We start from the raw sequence: 14,580 nt of genomic DNA, 5'->3' as shown, positions 1-14,580 counted from the left end.
CTGAAGCTCCTGTTTCGAAAGAAGGTTCAGAAACAAATCTATAAAATATAAATTATTAACATTAGGACAAAAATATTCTTACATATAAAGATTTGAATAGTATTTAGGTTGGGAGAGCTCTTTTTACTTCCAATTTTGATTTCTGCTAAGGATTTGGTATGTTTTATGTATTTAGTACATTGGTGTTACTTAAGGTATAATCTGCTATTTAAATATTCAGTTCAGTAAAGCTTATTTAGTGTTCTGTGGGTGAATTGCATGTCTTTGTGGTTTGCCAGTAATTTACAAATAATTTTACTTCAGGCTTCTCCAGAAAACAGTGAATTTTTTATTCAGGAATTGTTTCCATAGTGGGAACTTGCTGCCTGTGTATCACAATAATTACTGGAAAAAGAAACTATAGAGGTGTCTTGAGGGAGAAGAGTTTCGATAGGAAGCTACAGGAATGGATGGAGGAGAGTGACAGTGTGCTGGTCGGTGTCAAGAACATCTGCCTGCAAAATCAGCAAGTGTTTTGTTACTGTAGTGGCAACCACAGTCCTGCAACTTCACTGCAAATAGGACAATATTGGGTCAATCCCAGGAGAAGCGCCAGGATGAGGGTTAGTGCTGCCCTTCTCTCATTACGTCGTAGTCCTTGTCCTTGTGGGGTGTTTTACCCTGGGATATTTATGCACACAATTTCTGCTTAAAAATAACCTCAAGATAGAGACTACAAGCAAGACAAAGTAAATATACAGTGACGTATAGGGATAGAAATTAACGAGGTTACCAAATATGTTACTCTTATGTTCTTTTGGGAACATAAATGGAAATTAATGTTACTTTTAGTGCCATAAGGTATGCTCATGCTTTCTTGTTTAGTTTGTTTCTTTGTTTTCTTTGCAGCTGTTATGGAAGCAGGCACATTCCTATCCACTCTTTCATCTCCTCATGGAGATTGATTCTTACATGTTCTCCTGTGTGAATCAGACTGCTGTACATGAAGAATTAGAAGATGAAACACGGAGACTTTGTGATGTTAGACCCTTTCTTCCTGTCCTTAAACTAGTGACAAGGAATTGTGATCCAGGAGAAAAGTTGGATTCCAAAATAGGTGTCCTTATAGGCAAAGGTAATTATGTTTAACTTTTCTGAAAAATGAGGTTAAACTATGTTTTTTGAGGGCCTAACTTAGCAGGTAACAGTGGGGGGAAAAAAAAAATCAAAACCTAAGTATTTCTCTGACAGAATTTCCCTTTCTCAAGCTGTTATAATAGTGACATAGTTTTAAAAAAAAAATACTCAAGATGAAGCATTTGAAAGTTGTTGAAAGCCACATTCTGTATTATATTTCAGCAGTGTATTGTATTACTCCATCAATCAAGAGCAAATTTTATCTTACTAGATGAGGGGGAAAATTTATAATATTATTACTAAGTAAAGGAAAGCATAATCCCTGAAAAGTGTTATCATAAATAGCCTAACAGACACAGAAGGAACTAGAAATTATTGTGGTTTTGTTATACATGGGTTCTGAGTTGGTTAACAATATGATTCTTGTTTTTGCTCTGAATTGTGGCACTGATTTTCGGCAAACAATGAACAGCTATTTTTTAAAGGTTTCACAGTAACTTGTTCTTGATGTTATTTCAGAATTTTTAGCTTTTAAATCGACTCTGCTTGGTTATACAATCAAGATTGACAGGGTTGCGTGAGGTCATACCTCTTGTTTTAAAACAATGAACCGTTGTTAGCTATTTTATAAAGACTACAGGTTTTGTTTAGATTTCTGTCTGCCTATTTGTTAAAACTGACAATGGAAACAGTTAGCCAGTTTAACCATTCAGACATATTCTGACAGATTCTGAGAGATTCACATTCTTTGATTAAATATTTTCCGTATTATAGCTGTATGACATCTTTCCTTATTCAGCCCCTATTCTGCACCTTAGCAGTGGAAAAAATGTGTTCCTGTCTAAGCTTCTAAACTTAGTGGTTTGTTCTCAAGAGGTGTTCAGTGCTTTGTGTAATTTGGACAATGTCCTTCAAAGTTCAGGAGAAAAGAAAGTAACACTTGCAGGCCCTGTACTTCCTCAAGTACCGAGTCCCGTTATGTGGACTCTCCACTGTGTATTCTCTCTTTACATATTTTGGAAAAGAAACTTTACTGGTCTTGGATTGGTTAAAATTTTAGTGCTGTCATTTTGACTTGAATGGAAGAAGGAAAATTCAAGAATAAATCTATCTAGTTACAGTCCCACTAGCCTTCTTTTTTGGCTTCTAAACAAAATTTTAAAAGTATCTTATCTTTCTGTGGGATTAAAAAAAATAGCTTGCAAACACTTCTTCCCCCTATTTGCTGTGCTTTCTTTGCATTTGCTCTTGTGAGGAGAGACATAAAACTTTCCAAACTCTCTTGAGCTCAGCGTGAGATTGGCTTTTTCATTTAATAGTACCTAAAAGAGATGTTAGTTGTTGCTGTTTAAACTAAACTCTCATGCCAGGTTGCATGGGAATTGTGCAGGTAACTTTAGAAGTCCGCTGATGTACAGGACAACACAGAACTCAACTCACTTTTGAGCACCCAGTTTGGGTGGGATGTCTGAAGAAAACCACGTATGTAACCTTAACTTAAAGATAATAAAGGTTTGAGTGGGCTGGTAAATAGATGAGTAGTATTTGCAGAGGTGTGTATCCTTTTGCTTGCTTGAATTCTTTCAGGTCTCCATGAGTTTGATGCGTTACAAGATCCTGAAGTGAATGACTTCCGAGCTAAAATGCGGAAAATCAGTGAGGAAAAGATTCAGTCGCTTGTGGGTCTCTCCTGGATGGACTGGTTAAAGCACACTTACCCACCGGAACAGGAACCTGTTATCCCGGAGAGCTTCCAAGATAAGCTTTATAATGGAAATATTGTAGTGGCTGTTCATTTTGATAACTGCCAGGTAGGAATGGTCATTCACCACGTTTCATGTACTGTTCTTGATCCTGATCTCAACTAGCTTGTGATTGATCAAGGATGTAAATGAAATAGAATACTAGCGTTATGGTGTTGGCCTTAAAATGCAAATTTTTTCACCAGGATCCTTGACTCTTGAAAGAAAGTGAGGATGTGAACCTGTAGTTGTGAACTGAATGTCTAAAGTCAAGTTACAGTTCTACTTCTAAAGTCAAAACGTACAACTCGTATATTCTATATTATTTCATGTTCATTTAAATGTAAAACATAATTCAAAGTTGTCAGGACTTTCTTTGGCTAGGTGTTGTTACTGTGTTGCTTAACTAGAGTTCAATTTTAGGCTCAGGGGATGCTGATGAATTGGGAGGCACCATATTCAACACACTTCTCTTTGTGTGTTATTCATTGTTGAACGTCTTTGGGGTTGGTCCAGTAATTAGGTTGAGCGACATTTAAAAAAAAAAAAAAAAGGAATTGGTATTCCCTACACTAGAGATACATATAGACCAATAAACCACTAGCTGAGATTTAGAGTTACCTTTTTGTTTCAGCTAACAAATCCGTAGGTTGTTTATTTAAAACAAAACAAACAACAACAAACCAAAAAACACCACCCCAAACCAAAACCTTTAGTTTCCACCTAAAATGATTTAGCTTCATTTTTTTTTGATGTTGAAGTTTCTATGATTCTACCTGAGTTCAGCATGACCATCCTTCTCTTTGCACTGTCTTCTTTTGGGTAACAGTGAGGGATCAGCATTGGAAACCATAAAATCTCACAAGTGTGTCAATATATCAGGCTATATTTGGTGTCTGTTTTGACCCAGATGCTACATACTGACTTTTTTCTAATGATTCAGCTGATTTTACTTGCAAAACTATCGTAATTTTGATACTATCATTTTTAACTTAAAAAAAATAAAAAGTCCAAAATGGTAAAATCATATCTGACTTTGGAAACACTAATTGCAGAGGTGAATACTAAATTTGATCACCAGTAACACTAGCTGATGTTGGATGTATAGGTTTTTTATAACAAAACCTTTTTCCATCTTCTTTGGCTTAGTAGAGGCCGTGTAGTTGTCCAGGAATGAGAGTACCTGTGTGTTAGCTTTTAATGAAAATATTGTGTATATATATGTGTATGATAACAGTACAAAAGCAGTGCAAAAGTTCATGCTGGTGCAGAATCTATTGCCTTCCACTGTAATAGCTTAGGCTGCTGACATTTCAAATGTTTTGGATGCTTCTGCTGCCAGTTCTGACCTTCAAAGCTATTAACAGTTCAAATCTGAGCTGGTTTTTGGAGCAGTAAACTGTTCCAGGCTATACTACTTGCACTGAGTACTGGAGTAATCTCAGGAGAATTAAATAGGAAGTATGGGAACTGTCGTGTTCTTTCAGTAAGAATGCTGCAAGATTGAGAGAAAGGAATATTAGAAAGCTTTGTCTAGAATGTGTGGGTGAGCTGTAAAAGCTACCTAATCATCACTGGAGCACGAGAAAAAGACTGATTCTCTTTTCTGTGACATATGTGCAAAGACCTACAATTCGGAAGCAAGGCAGCTGTCCTAGAGCACCAGCTTCCCGGGGAGAAAAAGTGTCACTGCCTGTCTACTCGATACCAGTTATGATAGGAGAAGAAAGCCTTCACACTTTGGCAGCTTTCTGAGAAGTGGAAGCTGTTGTGAACCATGCAGAAACCGAGAAAATACTGAATTAATTTTGCCTGTCTTTACAGAGCTAGATTTTTCCATTAGGGCAGCTTGGCTTTTTACCAGTAAACTTCTATATAAATAAAGCACAGGTCAGACGAATATTAGCCAGACAACAGTTCACATTTGTAAGTAACTGCTTTTAGAATGCTTACATCTTCAGGAGTCTGTGTATGTAAATTAAAAAAAAAAAATCAAAACAGTAAAACCAGAACTTACTGAATCAGCCTTTGCAAGTAAGTGTGGCAGATTAAGGGAGATGCAAGATTTCACAGAAGGCCTTTTACATGAGGAGCTTTAAATTACTTTATTTTTGTTTTCTTTTAAATTTTAAGAAAGTAACTTTTAACCTTTTTATAATACATCACTATTAGAGATACTTTGGAAATATGTAGGTAACCTCTAAAGGTTTGATGAAAATTTTTCTTTGAAAATGCAGGGTCTCTCTGTTATATTCAGAATGCTACAGTATTGGCCGCTACCCCTCTTTTCTACACTCCTCCAAATGAAATGGTGTTTTTGTACATTGTCGAGGTTTTGATTGTGGGATGACAATAAACCATGGCAGATGTATTGTTAACCCCCTCTCCCCACTTCCCACTAAGGACAGGTGATTGGGAGGGAAAGAAGGACAGAGAGAAGAGAGTTGGAAAAATTAAAAATGTTTTACTAATGCTACCAATAAAAATAGAGAAAATAATACAAAATATACAAAACCAATCTTGAAAGTCCCGGCAACTGCTCCGGCAGATGTGGGGCCGGCACCCGAAGCCCTGGCCTGGACTCTGCAGCCAACCGGAGCTGGATTCAGTCTGTCACTAGGACTCAGTTCACAGGGACGACTCGCAAGGTCCTCTCCCAATGTGAGCCATAAGGAAAAGGGACGAGATCCTCGTGGTCTCCCACTTTTATATGAAATATGACATGAATGGGATGGAATACTTTAGTTGGTCAGTTTTTTGGTCACCTGTTTCAGTTCACTGGTTTTGCGAGATGTGCACCCATCCTTATCAATGACCTCGCATTCCATTGCCATGTCTACCAAAACATGTATCTCGCTTTCAGGAAAACTGCAGTTATTTAGAAGGCTTTAGCTGACAGGGAAATACACTAAAAGAGAAACTTGTTTTTTAACAAAACCAGGACATACATAAATAAACATTAACAGTTTCTTCTGCTTTATTACTTGAAGCTTTCTTTTTCTTAGTACAGTGGTATCTAGAAAGAGGATAACTTGCTAGTGGCTAGAAAGAAGAAAAATTAACACATCTAGTAGTGCTAAATACCTTGAAATATATGCATGATTTATTGTCTCCCTTATTCACATTCTAAAATACAAGCTTCTAGAACAATATCCTGATCTAGAAGTCTTTAAATCACTGAATCCCTTAGATAAAGTTCTGTGTTCGTAAAAGTACTTCTGATACTATACAAGTTTGGGAATAGAACATTTTGCAGCTTTTGGGGTGACTGTTGCACTGATTACACTGAAGATGTAGACATAACTATCTTATAATAGACTAGTTTTAACAGTTCAGTATTTCTGTCTGGTTTATTGTGTATGCTATGGTTTAAGCCTTGTACATCTGACTATAACAAGTTTGACATTCGGTATTCCTGTTTGTGTTTTGTTAGGACGTATTTAGTTTTCAGGTGTCTCCTAACATGAATCCCATCAAGCTGAATGAGCTGGCAATCCGAAAACGTTTGACTATCCATGGAAAAGAAGATGAGGAAGTTGATCCTGCTGACTACGTGCTGCAAGTTAGCGGAAGGCTAGAATATGTTTTTGGTGATCATCCATTAATTCAGTTTCAGGTGCGTACAGCTCTTTAGAACTTGGTGTAACAGTTCTCTGGTGCCTTTGCCAAAAGTTGACCTTGCTTCTTGTGCCACGGGATGGTCAGCTATGCTGAGCAGTAATACGCTTCCTCCTCACGTCTGCAGCCCTCTCCGATTGTAAAATACATGTGCACCATTTCCTTTGTATCTCTGTAATATATTATTTGTTTCGTTGATTTGAAAGTTGCGGTAGAAATACCCTGCTGGCTGATAACAACTGTTTTCCATGGGCTTTTAGTATATACGCAACTGTGTGATGAACAGGACTCTTCCTCAGCTGACTCTAGTTGAGTGTTGCACCATAAAGAAAATGTGCGAGCAGGAGATGATCGCTATAGAAGCTGCCATACATCGAAAATCATCCAACCTTCCTCTTCCTCTGCCACCAAAAAAAACAAGAGCAACAACTGTAAGTTGATATGGAGAATATCTAATACCCAAAGGAACAGTGACTTGTGGAATATAAATCACAGTGCCTGGGATTTGTGCTACTGCTGTTGTTTTCCAGTGCAGGTCACCTGGGTCTACTCAGAGTCTCCTGTTGCTTGTGAGAAGATTTACATCAGAAATAGCAGACTTTGATGCTTCCTGGAAGCTTTTTACCTTCTCTTGCCTCATCCATCCCTCTCCTTCGCCATTTCCTTTCCATTGCTATTGATTCTACTCTTAATCAGAGCCCAGAAAAGTGAGTCATGATCTGTTACCAGCAGCTGGAGAAGTTATTGCAGAGAACCTGGATTCTCCAGCTTCAATACAATGTGTGGGCTCCACTAGCTTGGGTAGTGGTGGTCTGTGATCTCTTGTATTAGCCCAGATCTCTTGCCTGGTGTTGCCACTTCAATGATGGCAAGTTTTGCCATGATATACACCTAAATATCTTTTAATATGGTGCTTCCTTTATTCCTAAACTTATGGCCTTACAGAACAATTGGAATTTATGTACTGTCATTCTAAGAAATCCGGACAGACTTTGCCTGTTACACACTCTATATATTCAGAGTGATCAATAATTTGAAAGGTTATTTCAAATTGCCAGCAAGTAACACCCAATGTGTTTTACCACCTCCCAACCTCCTCTTTCATCTATGTGTTTTTTTCTAATTTTTTTCCCTTTAGAACATCTTGTATGGTCTTATGATAATAAATTCGTTTGAAGATTTCAAATTTACGTTTTTAAAAATGCATCTTTTTAGTTTGTATTTATGACTTTGCTTAAAATGCTTAGCTTATAAAATAGGTCTGAATATGTTACATTGATTAAGAAAGAACTTGTAATCTTTGTTTCCCTTCTCAGAGTGTATGGGATATTTCCAACCCTTTCAAGATTATTCTGTTAAAGGGTAATAAACTAAATACAGAAGAAAATGCCAAAGTAAGTAACTATGCCTACTATCAGAAGATGTTCTCTTCATGATTTTAATAACTTTCAATGTTTAGTGAAGTCAAAATAATACAGATTTCAATTCAGCAAAAGTGTAAGAATTTTTAGTTATTCCCAGTTATGTTGGTAGTATTGGTTAAAATCTTGCATTATTGCTAAAGTATTGCTTTATTGTCTGAAGTTAGATATGCGCATTAGAACATTTTCAGTAAGCATGGGCAGTATGACACAACTGTTCATATGGTACTTGATTTTTTTAAGACGGTATCTGTATAGTACTGATATTGGTATGAAATACGCTTATTCAAACTAAACTGTTGTAAACATCTGACAAATTGAAGTAGATTAAATAATAAACGTTTTTCAATGGAACTTAAGGTATTCTTTTAGTCCAAAATATATTCTGTGTGTGTCTAAACATGGACTGCATGCTTCCATGCAATCTGTATTTTATTTTCTAAATGTGCTGAACACAAAGAAAAGCTGTAGTATCACTTCCTGTAAAAATGTACATGACTGGGCTACTGACTGTTTTACAGACCACAACTTGTTAACACATGGGAATTTATTGCACAAGTACTTAAAGACCTTACAAGACACTTGCCTGTGAGGTAGAACAACATTCATTTCCTTTATTTTGTTTGGCGATCAATAAGTTATATAGCCAGTCATGTACATTAGGAAGAAATTCAATTAGCCATTGAAGTTTGCTGTTCTGATGCTTTATTCAGGATACTCGGTGCATTTTCTTTCTTTCAAAACTGTTGTTAGAACCTCTTTGTATATTAGCCATACTACATTTTATTACATAGCTCCATGAGCCATAGTTAGGATTTTACTACCTGAGGTACTGTGCCCATGGAAATGGCTGTCTGCACAAAGTGAGGTTTCCTTTTTCTCTGTCTAAACCATTATTTAGCTAGGTGTGCTACCTTCTTAACTCTGCCTTCTGTGGACTCTTGAAGTTTTTAAAAGAAAAGGGAAGGGAAAAGAGAAGGTGGATTCCAGAAGCAATATAGCTATCAAGTTGGTTTGTTTGGTTTCGGTGGGGTTTTGGTTTGTTTTTCATACTTACAAGAAGTGAGTTTTGGCTAATTTCAGTATGCATTTAGAGGAAAAAGAAAATATATCGATTGTAAGCTTGAGGAGAAACAGGAAAAATTGACTATTCTTTGGTATTGGTGTCTTGTGGGCACTCTTAGTATTTACCAAAAACTTGTACCAAATTTTAAAGATCTCAGCATTTTCCTTATAGTGCTCAGAAAGAATATGATAGCTTGAAGGGAATGTTGGGAGGGTTGTCTGAGGAGCGCAGGGAAACCTGAAACATGAGTTCTTTTACTCATTTAACCATAACATGGAGAACTTCCTTTTGATGGTGACCAAAGCATAACATTTGTGGGTTTTTCCCTCTCTCTCTCTCTCTCTTTTTTTTTTTTTTTTTTTTTAAACCACTGATATTTTGGAAGGTCACCTGAAAGAAGTTGACGTATTTGTTTCTTCGTGGTTTTTGTTTGGTGTTTTGTTTTGTTTAGTTTTTGGTTTTTTGTTTTAGTTCCTCCCCCCACAACAAAAATAAAGACAACCTTGTCATTCTTGTTGAAACAGTCCAAGAGTATGAATACAGTTTTCTGCTATTAAACAGAAGTGCAGAAATGACCCACATCTTAGCACTGACCTGTAATGTGTTTAATTTCAGTGCCAATACCTCCAGCTTCTTTCTCTTCTTGCCCTTTTCCCTTCTTGTTCACTATTTTTATCATTCAAGCTAGCTGGTTTTTTTTGGTTTCTGGCTTCTCAAGACAAAACAGAATTCCTGGAAATCATAGATACTGTTCCTATTATTATTACAGGTGATTTTGGATGTCAGAGTCAGCAGTGTTCCTTTTATACATTTTTATAAACAGTTTAAGTAAAAATGGATTTTTTTCTTAAGCTGAAAAAAAACCCCAAACTTTTCTCAATTAGAAGCATAAATTGGTTCTACCCAGAGATTGGAATTTGTATTCAGAAAATTAGATTTACCTTTTCATTCTGCTTAGTTGTTTGTTTCCTATTATTTCCTACATGTTGTGCGTGTTAAGTTAAAAACATTTGTATATCCATATATTGTATTTGTTTCTACAAATTCATTACTACAAATGTTGTTATTATTAGTTGTATATGGTAATATAAGTAATTTGGTACTGAAAAAATAGGTAGCCAACATGATTTAAACAAACATATTTTGATTGGCCAGGAATATGAACAGCAGAGTAAAAAGAATTTGTTCTCAAGAATTGTTTGGTTCATTTTAAAACCTCAAAACGAGTATTTCCTTTAAGATATAAATATGGACAAAACACATTTGTGTATGTTCTGTGTAATATTCTATGTAGAATTTTGTAGGTTTCGTGGCAAGCTTAAGATTCCTCTTTTTTTTTTTTTTATTGCAGGTTCATGTTAGGGCTGGTCTTTTCCATGGTACAGAGCTCCTTTGTAAAACTATTGTAAGCACAGAAATATCTGGGAGAAGTGACCATGTTTGGAATGAAGTACTGGAGTTTGAAATAAATGTCTGTGATCTACCAAGAATGGCAAGACTCTGCTTTGCAGTTTATGCTGTGATGGATAAGATGAAAACTAAAAAGTCAACCAAGGCAATGAATCCTTGCAAATACCAAACTATTAGGAAAGCAGGAAAAGTGGTAATTATTTCATTTGTTGTTTTTCTTGAGTGTACCTCTGAATTATATAGAAATAAGTATTCAGAAATCTTTAATTGTCTTCACTTTTATGTTCAAGAATGCAAAATGACAAAAAAAATAAAAAGAACATATGTATTAAGAATGGTGCATCTTGATACGAAAAAGAACTTTTCATACTTCTCAGACACTGAAAAAGGCATGAAAATTTTGGTTGTAAGCCAGTTGGCAAATGGCTGCTTAAAGAATTGTATTTTAAATGGTCGGTTGTGTTCTGAACTCCAGATGAGCTGTGATTGGGAAAAGATGAAAAAATTAGCATCTAGGCTCATGTTCAGAGAAATGTGTATTTATGTGTGTTTTTACAGTGACAGAACGACACCCTTAATTTTAAGTCTTATTGTCCTCAGTGGCACTGGGGTTCATACTGAAAACTCTGCATGCGCTTAACTGCTTTTCTGAAAGATATCATCATTAAAAAAACCCCGACAAAACAACAAAAAAAACCCCAACAACAAACCCTCAACCCTCTTGATTTTACTTCTATTGTAGTGTTTGCTGCATAGTAGTGTTTACTGGCACCTTGGTTTCCATGTAAAAATTCTTTCCTTTAACAGCATTATCCTGTAGCCTGGGTAAATACCATGGTATTTGATTATAAAGGACAGCTGAAGAATGGAGAACTGGTACTGCACAGCTGGTCGTCATTCCCTGGTAAAGTTTAACTTCGAAGATTTGGACTTTATTTATAAGATCAAAGAAGAGTAGTGTCAAACAGTAGAACATTTTCTGTCTGCATGTTGAATTTTCTTGTCATAATCTCTTTACTACTTGTATTTTTTATGTGGATAAATATATGTCTTAATCTCTTTCCTGAAAGTATTGTGTATCAGGAAGGAGAAGGCCAAGAGTCTACTTGGAAATAGTGTTCTAAAAGTTTTATCTGTTATGGAAGGAAAATCACATAGAAATAGATGCATGTTGATATCTAGTGTTATCTGTTTTTACGATACAGTTTAGGTTTCATTTGGTTCCCTGTGTCATGCATGCTAAACTAAAGAGATAAGCTATATTGTATGTGATGATATTTGTGTCAGCAAAAAATGTGAATTAGAATTTTTTTTAAGTCTTCCTTTCCTGACATTCAGATTGATTAGTAAGAGTGTCTGAAATCTCCATGTCACTCTTCATTCTATCCTGAGAAACGGTGTATGAACTCTGCTGTAGTGCTGAGAGAAATCTGGCTTAAAACTCTGTTTTTTCATGCTGTGTGTTACATAGGCAGTGTGTATACTCGTTTAGAGAAGCTGCAGATCTTACTGGGATTTGGCTCAGTATAGGGGTGTATCAGCTTCCCGTGACTGTTACGTTTATTTTGGGAAGAGAAAATCAGTTTCTCATTGGGTGAGAACTGGTGAATGTAGGAGGTATGGGTAGTTTATGCTGGAAATGCAGTGCATTGTAATAAAAATGCTGTGCAGCAAAACTTGCTTCTGCCCATTGTAGACAATAAGCAATTTCTTATTGCGTCTTTGCCTTTCGGATTTTTTAATTTTAATGCATGTCTCACCTATAATATTAATTGTTCTAATGTTTCAGATGAACTTGAAGAAATGTTGAATCCAATGGGAACCGTCCAGACTAATCCTTACACTGAAAATGCAACAGCTTTGCACATTAGATTTCAAGAATATTCAAAGCAGCCTATTAATTACCCTCCCTTTGATAAGGTAATAGCTATTTCTTCTTTCCTTTCAACACTGCCTTTTCCACTGGATTCCCCACTTCCTTAGTTAACATACTTGAGTTTTTTAAACTTACACTGCATGAGAATACCTGTGCTCTGATTTGGGGGTCTTCAGACAGTATTATGAAGACATATACTTAGTCTCTTGAGGGTCAGAAGCATAATCAGTTTCCAATATCAATGATTTTACAAGAAACTAAACTTACGTGCCATTCTGGAAACCTTCAAACTCTGCTTGCCTGTGATCTATAAAGATCTGTTATTTCTTTGTACAAATGTATGTTATCCATTCTTTGGGACACTTTCCTCTATGAGCTAAAATACTTTAAGGATAAATAGACTCCAAATACTGTGTGAAAAGGGATTTCTCAAGGTCTGCTCTTGAACAAAATCCACTTCAGTTGCCCTGCAGTTTTCTACAGATATGGAATGTCTGTCTAGAAAAGAAATGCATCTTTGGAATACACATGGTTATGTCCGTAGTGTGAACACGAGATAGCACGTTGTTCACAAGCCAGCAAATAAAGCTGAGACCAGGAAATAAGTAATAAAATAAGTGTTAAAACAGATGGCTAATGATGCATTTTAAAAACAAGGTTTAACTCATACATACATTAGTCTGAATTTTGTTTTGGGGAAAGTTAATGATTGCTTAAAGAAAATGTCCCCCTTTGGGGGACATGGACAAAAAGACAGAAACTGCCAAGCTTTATCAGTTTGATAAAAAAGAGATTTTGGGTTTTAACGTTCATCAAAATAAGATCAAATAACAAGATAAGGTTTTTTTATTTTTTAGGTTGTGTGGTTCCTTCATTGTTGTTGTTTTGCCCCTGCCACCCCCATCCCACCCGCCTTGTATTAAAACAGCATTGGAAATACCTCAAGAGCTAAAACAGTACTTACTAATTGCCTTCTTAATGATGGTTGACCAGTTTACTCTTCATACTGGAAATATTTTAGTCAGTTTTGTTATTGGTTTATTTGCAATGCTTTATTTTTTTTCTCATTATACTTTATGTATTTAATTTATAAAGAAAAAAGCTGCTTTTATGTGCCTATTACAAACATGTTATGCAAAAGTATATTTCTTAAGTAATTGCATATTTGTTCTAGCTCTGTTATTCCTTCTCCTTGCACCTGTGATACCAATTTTTCAGTATGTTAAAATGCTGGAGTGAATACAGACAAAAGATTTTACTGAGCAAGTTGCCAGATGGTTTGACATTAAAGCAGTGTCTGATGGTCTTCGCCATCCCTTGTAACCTTGGTTAGCTGCTGGATTGTTTTATTTTGTGGCTTTGCCCCCTTCTTGAACTGTACCTGAGAGATCCTGTGTCTCAGAGGAAAATCCCAGAGCATCTTTATAAAGTGATTGCAGAGTTGATAATGAAACTCTCATTGAAAGCACTCAGCTTTGAGGAAATGCTACAAAATGGTTTTGGTTTTGTTTTCTTTTTTAGCATTTTTTTTTCCCCAGTAATTTTTGTTACTTGCAGTTCCCTAGAGTTAAAAAACTGTTTTGCAGTATTGCTGGGAAAATCAAAGCTCTAAACTCTTTGATAATTAAATCCATTTCTGTGGGTAGAGTGAAATTTCTCCCTTGGAAAAGAGAGTAAGATACCCGATCTCTGGAAGATTCTCTTGGTGAGGGTCCTATTGGATCATTGTAGCTGCTTGAATTATATCAGCTGAGAATCTGTTTTTCAAAACTGACTGAATGAGACTTGCCTGCTGCATGGCTGCTTCTAATTTTCCCAGTGTTGTTGTTTGTTTCTGCCAAGAAAATGGAGAATTGGATGCCAAGTTTTTATTTTAAGAAGCATAATGTGCAAAAATAGATGGATCTTTTCAATCCTAGCATCAATCCACTTGCAATGAATAGCTCTTTGCGGCTGAGTGAGCGGAAGTGCCTTGACAATGGATAAGAAAACTGTTATCTGATGCAGGAGCCATATATTGGGCTGGTTAATGATCGGTGCTGCCAACACACTGAGGGGCTCATCATTCAGATGAACACAGCTGGACTTGCAGAAACTTTCAAAGATTATTTGCAAACAGAGTAACTCTAAAAAGCACAAGGCGGCAAGCATCAAACACAGAGTTAGGACATTGTGGTTTGGTTTATGCGTGCTTTTATGCAGTGTATAAACAAGCTTTGTAGCCAAGTAGCAGATAATGCATCGTCATAATAAGCATTTCATACAGAGAAAGAAATAAGACAAGCTAATATACCTTTTTAAAGGATTTTTAGCTGCTGAGTATTTATGCTC

The 14,580-nt window shown here is 36.1% G+C and overlaps 1 protein-coding gene across 2 annotated transcripts in view; it reads left to right on the top strand.

The window, feature by feature from the left end:
* The window catches only part of PIK3CB (phosphatidylinositol-4,5-bisphosphate 3-kinase catalytic subunit beta), a 101,761-nt gene that overhangs the window by 57,859 nt on the left and 29,322 nt on the right, over positions 1-14,580 (top strand). For both annotated transcript variants that reach the window (XM_065639836.1, XM_065639837.1), the window contains 8 exons: positions 889-1,114; positions 2,704-2,927; positions 6,292-6,474; positions 6,737-6,907; positions 7,793-7,870; positions 10,315-10,566; positions 11,181-11,277; positions 12,163-12,293. In XM_065639836.1, coding sequence (XP_065495908.1) covers positions 889-1,114; positions 2,704-2,927; positions 6,292-6,474; positions 6,737-6,907; positions 7,793-7,870; positions 10,315-10,566; positions 11,181-11,277; positions 12,163-12,293 — 1,362 coding nt within the window. The remainder of the gene's footprint in view (positions 1-888; positions 1,115-2,703; positions 2,928-6,291; positions 6,475-6,736; positions 6,908-7,792; positions 7,871-10,314; positions 10,567-11,180; positions 11,278-12,162; positions 12,294-14,580) is intronic.

This window comes from Caloenas nicobarica, chromosome 8, assembly GCF_036013445.1.
Source record: "Caloenas nicobarica isolate bCalNic1 chromosome 8, bCalNic1.hap1, whole genome shotgun sequence".
In the NCBI taxonomy this organism is placed as follows: Eukaryota; Metazoa; Chordata; class Aves; order Columbiformes; family Columbidae; genus Caloenas; species Caloenas nicobarica.
The sequence above is the reverse complement of the archived record's forward strand: the minus strand, read 5'-3'. Positions and strand labels throughout refer to the sequence as shown.